General features: G+C 40.3%; 1 protein-coding gene across 2 annotated transcripts in view; it reads right to left on the reverse strand.

The window, feature by feature from the left end:
• FAM117B (family with sequence similarity 117 member B) overlaps positions 1–10,425 on the reverse strand; it is a 34,207-nt gene extending 23,782 nt beyond the window's left edge. For both annotated transcript variants that reach the window (XM_075180137.1, XM_075180136.1), the window contains exon 1: positions 9,629–10,425. In XM_075180137.1, coding sequence (XP_075036238.1) covers positions 9,629–10,211 — 583 coding nt within the window. In that variant the 5' untranslated portion in view covers positions 10,212–10,425. The remainder of the gene's footprint in view (positions 1–9,628) is intronic.
• Between the last annotated feature and the right edge of the window lie 1,177 nt (positions 10,426–11,602).

Below are 11,602 nucleotides of genomic sequence, written 5' to 3' on the forward strand. Positions count from 1 at the left end.
GTTGCAAGGCATTTCCATTGACTTCAATGGAAAGATGAAAATGCATTGAGTGGTAGTGAAGAAGACATGCACTTTTCCAAAAAACAAAATTTAATGTTTGTGTACAAAATTCTGCAACAAGCCATTTAAAAGCTGCAGGAATGTAGTGTGAAAGAAAACCTTTTTAACCATTGATTGGTACTTCTTTAAAAAGTGTAATAGAAGAGACCAGACTTAACAGCAAAAGCCAACAAATGCAGAAAGAAAAAAAAAAACAAACAAAAAAAGCTAAAAAAAAATAAAATAGATCAAGCCATAGTGTTGCTTTGCTGTTTTACCACTGCCATACCGCCCTTATCACCATCCGGACTTGTACACTACCTAGGCCCACACACCATCAAGGCACCTGCCCCACCCTGGATGTTGCCCAGATAGGCCCTTGCACCATTTGGACCTTTCAGGACCCTGTACCACAATAGCCCAATCTAGGCCTCAGTATCATGCAGTCTGCACCAAAGGGAACATGACTATGCCATTTGCTCCTTTTGTCTTTCATGCCCTCCCTTTAGAAAATAAGCTCTCATGGGCAGGCTCCGCTACCTCATTGTCTCTACTCTGTCTTTCATGTCTATACATTCTCAGTTGTCCTTTCTCCCTGTTTTGAATTGTACTGAATTGTTTGTGTATGCCATGAGATTTGTGCTGTTAATTGCATCCATACATTATTTTATCTGAACCCATTGTTCTTATCTGTATGTATCTGTGACTGGATCACTCAAATAACTTATGGTATAAATTTATGTAAAGGAAATAGCACAGAATGCTTATTTATATAATTGCACATGCACTTATTTTTGATATTGTGTATATTTTGGTAAGGGAAACCGTTCTTTCTGAGACCAGGGTAGAAAATTCTTTTTTTCTGTTTTAACCTTTCTAAAGCAAATGCCTATTTTTTATGTATATATCTGATACAATGAGCCTTTGTTTAGAAAGTCTGCTGTGTATTGTGATGTGGGGAAATTACTTGTTAGACGTTTATACCTTTCTTTGGGAATGTGTTTTCTGCAACTGTTGGAACAAAAGGTCTAATGCTAATCAGGCCTTTTGATGTGTGAGGTTTCACTTGGAGACAGGAAAGTTTAATTTAAAATGTGCTGCTAGATTTCCTGCGTCTAAAACAAAGATGCAGGACATCACAGCGTTTCTAGAATTTCACAGATAAGTGTAAATATTGTTTGCTTTGCGTTGCATGTAAATCTATGTTTTGGTAAACTGGGTACATCCTGTGTCCAAATCTGTATAGAAAGCACTGTACTGTACACTGAAATGTATCATTCTGATGTTCCATCTGACCTGACCACTGATACCTTTAATCAGTGGAACTGTCCTTGTAAGGGCACCTGAGGCAAAATAAAACATCACTCTTTGCTTCAAGACCCTGCTTAACAACTGTGAGGATACCACCCTTAGTTGGGATGGCAGTTACCTTCTGTGGGATTCAACTCACTCGGGTAGACCAGAATATATCCAAAATAAGACTTTATTATGATAGCACAACACCACAAGACGTTCACAAGTTACAGGGTAAATGGTAGCATGTACCCCCCAGCAGCCTCTTGCAGTCAGCACTCCAAAGTAATAATCTCTGTCTCTTTCAAAGTCTTACCCTCCCGCAATATTACCACTACCGATTAGCAAAACAGTTATGGTGTCTCCCAGCCTGGGTTACTGACTCACACCAACCCTGTCCTGGTAGGGTTTCATAGGGTTTCCTCCAGCGGCACCACGATGCCTGGCCCAGGGTCCTTTTCACTGATCTCTTGTACACCAGGATCCTCAAAACTAGCATAGCTTCCCTGGCATTCTCCTCTCCCTATATTATTTGCGGTATACACAGGAAGTAGGGTCAAATGTCTCAAACCTCCCCCTTACAGAAGGGGTCTCCCAGTCAACACTTTAGCTGTTTTGGCTGGATACACTACACATGAGGTTACAATAGTACATCAAGGAATGACACTGCACACTTACATGAAACAATAAGACTTTTGACGCATTATATCAGCAGTGTTACACAATATAAGTCTGTGATACCTTTCGATACAATAACATTTATATTGATACATTTCCCTATGCTATTTCAGCCAATATATTACTGTGGAGGCACATTGTATATCATTTACAAGTTCATCACCTCTCAGATTACCTGTTGACCTAGCTAATTAACATGGGCTGCCAACTAGTTAACTTAGACATTGTTCTTATTACAAACCCAAACCAAATCTCAGCTGCACTTCATACAATAGACATTTGAGACAAATGGTAATTACATTAGCTAACACAAGCAAAATGACTGCTTTTGACAGTATGGCAATATTCTTTATATTTATACTACATACAATACTGCAGGTAATAGCAAGGGCAAAATGTACCTAATAACATGAAATAATAATACACATAATACGCCGATGCTCTGGTGTATATACTTAGACTGGGCCAAGGATTAAAAAGTACATTAAACCATGAGAAACGGGTGATGAATACAAAGTTCTCAGTCTAGTAGCACCCAGTTTCCTCAAAACAACTTCTTCAATATTGCTGTAATCCTGTGTCTAATCCGTTCCCGGCTGTCCTCAGGTTTGGACCCAGGTTTTCAGTACCACCGCTCTGCCTGCTACCCTGCAGCTCTGGTCAGTGTGATAGGCCAGAGGAGATCCATGGGGGGAGGGGGGGTCATCCACCACAACCCTGATCCACAGTAAGAGGTCCAGAGTTACCAGCCCAACTGTAACAGCACAGGAGTACACTAGCAGTGACAGTTACCCAGAAAGAATGTGGTTCTGAGCACCATAAAGGAGCTCAGTGGTGGCAGCATTGTAAGCTGCTCCTACTGCGGCAAGGGGCGCATTTGGGATAACGTATGGGAACGGTAGCGAAGTAAGCCCAGCCGGTTCCAGCAACAACAGACAGGGTGGCATAGGCGGTCCAGCCTGTCATAGTACCCATGTAATTTTGTTTTATGTTCTAACCCCCTTTGTACTGCACATCGCTGTGGCCGCCTTGCAGCACCTAATACCGTATATACTCGAGTATAAGCCGAGTTTTTCAGCACATTTTTTGTGCTGAAAAAGTCCCCCCTCGGCTTATACTCGGGTGATGCTCGGGGTGAGGTAGATGAGCGGCATCCCTAGTGGGGAGAGAAGGTTCCGTATTTAGTGCAATGCAGGCTGCAGCAGAGCGGGCAAGGTGGGTGGTGCAGGTGCGGCCTGTGCAGAGTGACCACTGACACCACGTCGGGAATAGCTGAGCACTCTTTTAGATGCTGCCCGGCATTAGACTGCGCATGCGCAGCAGTTCTCCCGGGTCCCGTTGCAGACTGCTGTTCCTGATCGTCTGCGTCTTGGGCTCCGGGTGTCCACTTTTCACTGCAACTTCGGCTTCCAGATAGACCCAAAAGGTGAGTGCAGTGCCTGGGACGCATCATCCTCTAGTCCCCAAGCATGGAGCGCTTACTTATACGGGGGGTTTAACAAACACCTTAAAAACCAGCGAAGGAGAAGTGTGGGTGACAGGGCATTATTTACCCGAATTTATCCAGGCTGGGAGGGAGAAGAGCAGCGCCAGTAATAGAGAGCTGCTAGTTTGGAATAGAGCTGTGACTGACTCTACCCGACCCTTGGTTCTATACCTGCCGCGAGTGTCATATACAGTTTAAAGTTGGAATTGATCGTTGACACTTACCTCTTTTGCTCTCCCATACATACTTGGCACACTGTAATCTGCTACTGCCGCTACGGAACACTGGAGCTGAGATAGATAGACCATTTAACGTCTACCCTGTCGCTGATCTCTCTGACCTAAAATACCAATTATCCACTGAAGAGGCGACATCAGTGAAAAATTGCACAAACCTAGCGGCACTGATCAACGCCACAGGCAAGAGGCTAATATCACACTGTCAGCCATCATCACTAGATCGGCACCTCTGCTGATTCCCCGCAGAGACATAAAGTTTGCCTAACATCAGAAAACAGATAAGAGACTGCAATGTATGGATTTACATTACCATTTACTCTAGAGATGGTTCTCTCTCAGTATAACTAAACTTAGGAAGACACTTTATAAAGGAATTACAGAACAATTCCTGTGTTCTCATAATTACGTCCCCTCTTTATGTATGATGTCCAGACACTATTAAGGGCAGAATTCTGTAAGCTGTCATGGAGGCATTTATCAGGTTTAGAGAACTTGTAGCACCTGTTGTACAAGTTTCAGCCAGTGGCAGCTGCTTATGGTCCAGAAGAACTGGAGAGCTGAAGGTTGCCCAAACCTGGATCATAGTCTACAGTTCATTGATTAGCAAATTGGCATAATAATGGTGTACCAGGTAGCCATTAGCCTAATGTGATGCAATCTAGGTAAAGTTACACAGTATGAAAACATCTATAAAAAGTTAAATTTACCAGTAGCTGCTGCATTTCCCACCCTAGACTTATACTCGAGTCAATAAGTTTTCCCAGTTTTTTGAGGTAAAATTAGGTACCTCGGCTTATATTCGGGTCGACTTATACTCGAGTATATACGGTAAATAAAATATCATTTGTCTCAGTACATTGTCATATATGCATATAAATGCATAAATTGGTTCAGGCTTGGGTATAACTGAGATTATAAGGGGTAAGATGATATTGTAATGTATACTTATTTCAGCACAATATAAAAAGAGTTCCTTTGGGATTTTTCCAACATATCTACATTTACAGTAGGGGTACATTTTTATATTATTATTATTATTATTATTATAATATACAGTTTACCACAAGGAACAGAACAAAAATGGCCTCACCCTCAGGCAAACATCACTAGCAAAGAAAATTACATGTGCAGGATCCTGTATCTTGTAATACATCTATCCAGCATGTGTATTTTGTTTGTTTAAAACCTTTAAAAAAATCCCCTTAAAACACATGCTAAAAAGCCAATTCATGTCATGGCAAGGTTGCAGTGAATAAGGGTCGTTGTTATTCATAAAGTATGGAGGATCATTTGTAGGGTTGGGGAGCTGGATGCATTAGGAATTCTTAATTTGTTTAATCTACTTTGGGTTTGGTTATGAAAGTACAGAAGATATTGGTTTAGTAATGCAAAACTAACTTTACATACCTAACATGTATAAAGTATGGATTCCACACACTGACATATGTCCCAACATTCCAAATGGCTTAATAAATCTTACTGTAGAGATGATCCATACTTCAAGCTACTCAAACTTTTAAAGATTTTTTTATTAAATAATGAACAACCAGGAAACTTGGCCACAGTAGACATGGTTAGTTTTTCCTACCCATGGTGCATATACTTGTGCAAGCACAAAATGTTCTTTCTTGAGGGTTCACTGATCCCTATGAAGTACAAACATCAGTTCTCACAAGCATTCAATGTGAATGCAGGGCGAAGCATAAGTGTATGGAAACAATGATATGCAGTGTTGCACACTGAACAATTGTGACTACTGACAAGCAAATCTTGATAGGTATGAATGATCCCAAGTGAAAGTAGTTTATGCTATGTTCACATGACTGAAGCACCTTGCAGGAGCAAAACCTGCCAGTGTGTATAGCCTAAAGAAGTCATTGGTTTGGATTAAATTGGCCTTTATGTTAAATACCAATAAAGGGTAATGCTACTTTTTTTGGTAATCTTTTAACCGTTAAAAGATTACCAAAAAATAAAAAAATAAAAAGTAGCATTACCCTTTTTTGGTATTTTACCCTTGACTGTGAGAAAAGTTTAGGCTGTCTTTGTCTGGTTGCTCCAATCAAGGGGCAATGACTTTCGTAGTAAAAAAGGGCAACAATTTCAGTGGGTAATTTTAAAAGACATTTCCAACCGCTACAGATTTGAAAAGAGGCAAAAGGTGGCTCTCCATTTTATGTCTATTTAATGCATTAAAGACAAAGTCATTTTATATGGGGAATAAATTAGTAGGCCTTAAGATTCCTCTGACACATGTACATGCCCTGGCACTGTGTCATGTGTCTTTGCAGTTTTTGGTAATTAAAAGCAAATAGATTACAAAGCGGCCCTTTAAGACAGGCAAAAATATATATATAATGGAATCAATGCAAGATTCTGTACGGAATACACCTATGGGTAACCAAAAGAGACATTATAAAGGGTGGCGGCATACCGATGAATACTATATGCTTGTGGCCAGAGGTTGTTGCATAATTATTTGCTGCAGCAGTTTAGCAGCAAGGAAAGATGCTACGTTCTGCTAACCTTTGTTGTATGGAAGACTATCTTGGGTTGGAACAACCTGTTTCTGGCTTCTCAGAATTAAACAAAGCCAAAAAAAACCGTGGAAGTGATAAAATACGTGCATGCTATTTAAAGACAATTACAGTTATTAATTTAAATGAAATACCAAATAATTCAGTATAGTATCTACTATTTTATAGACGCATCCTTTATTTAAGCCATAACAATGGGACCTGGCTCACAATCTGCATCAAACACATTCACTTGCAGTCAGCCAGCGTTAAATTATATAGTAATGTACTTCAGTGTTCACAGATATGGGCTTCAACCAGACATAGCTCTCTAGAACCATATAAGAACAAACACAAGCTGCTTAACACAAGATTTTGATTTGTGCCAATAATGATAGTGCGAGGGTCAGTGAAGCTTGAAAATAGGATTTAAAAATGACCAATGTGTTCTTTCAATAAGAAAGCAGGGCACTTCTGCACAGGCTGTAGGGAATCCAGTGACAAACTCTCTAACAAGAATTTATCCACAATCACTTAGGATCTGCAATCTGAAATATAAGGGTATCAGACAGGATAGCTACTATTAACTCTGTGTTTCCATGATAAATGAAATCTATAAGGGCTAACAATATGGGAGGCCTTCTGACCTCCTGACTCATCAGGGACAGCTGGTTTTACAAACCAACAAATCCTAAAAGTGTCTGGAAACAAACACCTTTTTAAACAGTACAGTTGTATTCATTGGCAGCTTGTCACTGTTATTAGTTTGATTATGAGGTAGAGCAAAGCTGTAAACCAGCAAGAAAACCAGACAAAAGGCCAACAAATGTAAATACTGGTCTGTTTGTTAAGATGTTACCTGTCACTTGAAAGAGCTCGGTTCAACAAAAATAGAAAATTATTTTTAAGCAATTATAGTTATTATATAATGTCTCTAAGACAACTATACATCACTGCGGGAAGCCAGAGTTTTCTCAAAAGCTTCCGAAATGTGAATCTCAAATGAAGTGTTCAACAAATAGAAATTTGCACACTTTAATATAGTGTGGCTTTCATGTGTTTAATGTAGTTTTAGAACATTTGAAGTGGTTATGCATCCAAAATTACTATGTGTTGCGCCATACACAACACAAGCATCTCAGTTTTGCTTCCTTCTGAGTACATATTTTTCTATGTTTTCATGTTACAACAAACATGTCTGTGTGAACATCTAGATTCAAAACTCCCTTCAGACCACTATTGGTAAGAAATGTGTATTTACATTAACAAAAATGATTAGACCAAAATGCAAAAACAAGATAAATTACAAAGGCATATAGTCTCCCATTCCCTCGTTATTCCAATATAATTAAAATAGGATTGTCATTTTAAATTAACACATTAGTGCCGTATCCAATAAAGATCTGTCCGGCTGTGTGTATAGAACAGGAGGAACTTTTGTTATGTTTCCTCTTCAAAAATACAGTGGGGAAAGTGTACATCTTTCTTTAACGTAATGTCTCCTCCTGTTCGTTTAGAAAAAAAAAAAAAAAAGCAGACAAATGTTGTAGCCCTGCCTAGTCAGAAAAATGCACAATATACTTACGCTATGTTCACATATGCACATTTATCCACAGTGGATTCATTATAACACATATGTAGGGGGGTGGGATTCAATTGACCGCATGATATTTTTTTTACACCGCGTTAAAAAAAACCAGCGTTAAAATAACTTCTTTTCGAGTGGGTTAACTTTACCCGTGATTCGATTCAATTTTTAACGATTTTTTTTTTACATGAAGCGGTCCTCTCGCGCTCCAGTAGAAGGTCTATTGAAAGTATAGGGTGTGCAAAAGGCAGCCGCATTAAACGCTATTCGATTGTTTTGTTGAGGCATTAAACAGGCCAATATGCTGTTTTATCTCGCACCTCTTTGGGGTGTGATAAAAATAAAAGACCAAAGAAAACTATTTGAAATCATGAAATAATGAAAAAATAAAATAAAAAAATCACTAATTAAACTTATTTATGTATGTTTTTGGTACAACTATGTATGTACTAATGTGTTTTGACATGGTATCGATGATTCTATAGTAAAAAATAGTTAAATAAAAAAAATATGCTAAAGAAAGTACTGTAATGTAAATATTATCAAATAGAATGCTTGTGTAATGCAATCTAATGTACGAAAATGTATGCCAATCCTTTTTTTTGTGTTATACATGACCGCGCTAAAACTGCCCTTCACTCCCCTAAAAACTCACAAACACAATGATTAACGCGCAGGGGCAGCGTTTCCTCTTTTTCAATTGAATTGCACGAGTTTTCACGCTGCATTAACTAAAAACGGTCGCTATAGCAGTTAAAAACCCACGCACGATTTATTTTTTTCATTTTATTTTTTTTAATTAACACTGCAGGGAAAAAAAACAAAAAACTTGCGGTCAACTGAATACACCCCCCCCTCCTTCATAGAATGGAGTAAACATATAGCAGTCACAGGGAATATTGATCCAAGACAAACTATCCCTCTCGTTAACGTTTTAATGTGTGTTAAAGTTCAAGTTACTCAAAATAGAATGGGTTCTATTTTCAGGCACCTCAGTTTGCTGTTACTTAGCTTTTTAAGATATTGTTGCAATGCATAGCAAATAATTTTGAATGTGGTTATTAAGGTAATCTGTCAACTATCTTTGCAAAATATTAGTTACAGCTGTTTTCAAATTGCCAAATTTTGTCAACAATTACAAGTGATATTTTGATAATTAAAACTAAGTATCATATTTTACAATGAAATGTGAGCAGCAGTCATTTAATGCACTATTGGATAGTCTCCTGGCTAATCAAAGCAATGGCCTGATCTAATATTCACTACCATGTTAAAGACCTGAGACCTTGGGCAAAGTAAAGGAGGGTCATATGCAGTCCCTTGGGCTGGCAGTTGGATAACATTGCTACAGACTATTATAAACACTTGGTGTCATCTCTTAGGACCAACTGACCTATTTTCAACTTGTGTCCACATAGAACACTGCTCCACTTTGACCTTTACAGTTCTCTTTTGGGTTTTTACTATTACCACCAGTATTTGCAGTTATAGCTTGACAACTTCCCCAAATTGTTAGCCCTCTAGATCAAGGACCCAATAGCATATGCTGCACTTTTCCATTATCCAAAAGTCCTCGTGACACTGTCAAGAACAAAAGAATGACTAAATAAATATTAGACAATGGCAAATCAAATCAAAGAGTGATCACCACTGGGATGCACCGAGAATTAAACCCCTCTCTGTACCAAACCTCATTACATTTACCCCATCTTCACGTTTAGACTGAAATTTTGCAGCCAGCTTCCTATATGTTAATGTTTAAGGCATAACACTGATGGGGTATATTTACCTTTTGGAGAGCTGGGGCTTTTGCTCTCTGGGGAGCTCCTCTGCTGCCAGACCGATCTGCTGACATTAGACAACGCCACGGGCGACGGAGAAGAGGATGAGCACAGAGCACCCGGTGTAGTAGAATCCGCAGTTGGGCTGGGCAGTACCGGAGAGGTGGAGGTAGGTGACCCTACACCAGGCTGCTGGCTGCTACTATGGTGGTGGAGATGGTGATGGGAGTGATGATGGTGATGATGATGATGGTGGTGGTGGTGGTGATGATGATGTCCACGGGTGGGAGACGCCCCTGTTTGCGTGGACACTGTGGGGCTCCCCCTCGAGTTGGTGACAGAGGGAGGGGATTCCACCCCGTTCCCGTTAGCACCATTCCCTCTGTTAGGGCTGGTGCTCCTGGATGAATTTCGTTGGGCAGCTCCGTTGTTGTTATTGACCCGTGTAGGGCTGCCGTGTTGCTTCAACTGAAATGGCACTGTGGCTCTCATGGGCTGCAGCCGGCTTCCCGGTGCACCGCCCTTACTGACGTTAGCAGGATTTACCGGCGGTGTGGGGGAGCCATTTCTTCTCACCCGCTGCTGAGACATCTCCCACTCCTCCGGAGACAATTTTGCAAAAATGGCGACAGGCCTGTCCAGGAATCCCAGCGCGAGCGGACTGCGGATACCTCGCTTGTCACCACCGGGCTGTCACGTGTGAGGTGGCGCGTTCGGTGTAACGACTGCTGCACCTGTAGAACTCGCGGCAGATGTGTCTGGAGACAACACAACACCCTGTACGCCTGCGTCCCGCCCACCGCTACTCTATCGCTACCACTATTGGTTTGTTTAGCTCTGGCCAATAGAATTGCGGCATTCAGCGAGGCAACAGGAGCTGATTGGTCGAGGAGCGTCTCCTAGACTCTGGGAAACCAGTGAGGTAGCGATTCCCTAGCCTCCAGGGAATGAGTGTGAGGGAAAGTGGGGAGTAGGCGGGAATCTTTGCTGCTCTGTCATGGGCAACACGGTGGCATCCAGTCACCTGCCAGAGGTTGTCACTCACAGAGCAGGGGGGCTGGACAACCAAAGTAGCTTCTTTATCGTCATAACTGTAGTAACAAGAGAATGCTTCTGGCATCAGCCTATGAGGGGGATTGTCTACTACAACATCTGTGTATGAATGGTCGTTTACTCTAAGCCTATTTTATTACAATCAAAACAGAAAAATTAGATGTACTGGTAAACACACAAATCCAGTACAGTGAATAGGCGAATCCCATAAGCGCCTTACTTGTTTTTTTTTAAGATAGCTCAGGGTTCTTCAATAAGTGTAGACAATGGTGCAGGTTACATACGGGGCAATATATCACATGAATATAGTCACATTATTGTTGGTAGATGTGGTAGCAATCATTCGTGCATAAAACCCTAGTGAGATAGACTAATTTTGTTTGCTTGGATATTACATATTCATAAAATGCTAATCAGTTCTTCCAGTAGGCCATATATTACTCTAAAAATTTGTGTCTGATTGTCATTTTAAGCATTGAATAAAATGCATTGCCTGATGCTTTTGTTAGGATGGACAAAAGAAAGGCGATGCATACTAAAATATTGCTTAACGGTTTTTTTCTCTCAAACAGAAGTTGTACAGTACACCAATGGCAAAATGAATTCAAAACATGGCAATAATCAGATTTGCATCCCTGCACTATTTATAGCAGACAGGTAATATGTAGTTAAGGCTGATTGAACCTCAATAGACTACTTAAAACACACCACTGTTAAATAAAATTTGTGATTTCTACTGAGACGATCTGTATGTATGTATGTATTTACATATACATATCCAGTAGTTGTTTTTAGCATAAAACATCATAGCATAAATAATCCATGGCTTCCTGACACATTATCTCAGCCCACAGTCCCTGACTATTATCCGGCTGCTTGTCCTGATCAGATGCCCGCCCACCAGATCCCACAATCCTTTTATATACACA

This window comes from Mixophyes fleayi, chromosome 7 (assembly GCF_038048845.1).
Source record: "Mixophyes fleayi isolate aMixFle1 chromosome 7, aMixFle1.hap1, whole genome shotgun sequence".
NCBI lineage: Eukaryota > Metazoa > Chordata > Amphibia > Anura > Limnodynastidae > Mixophyes > Mixophyes fleayi.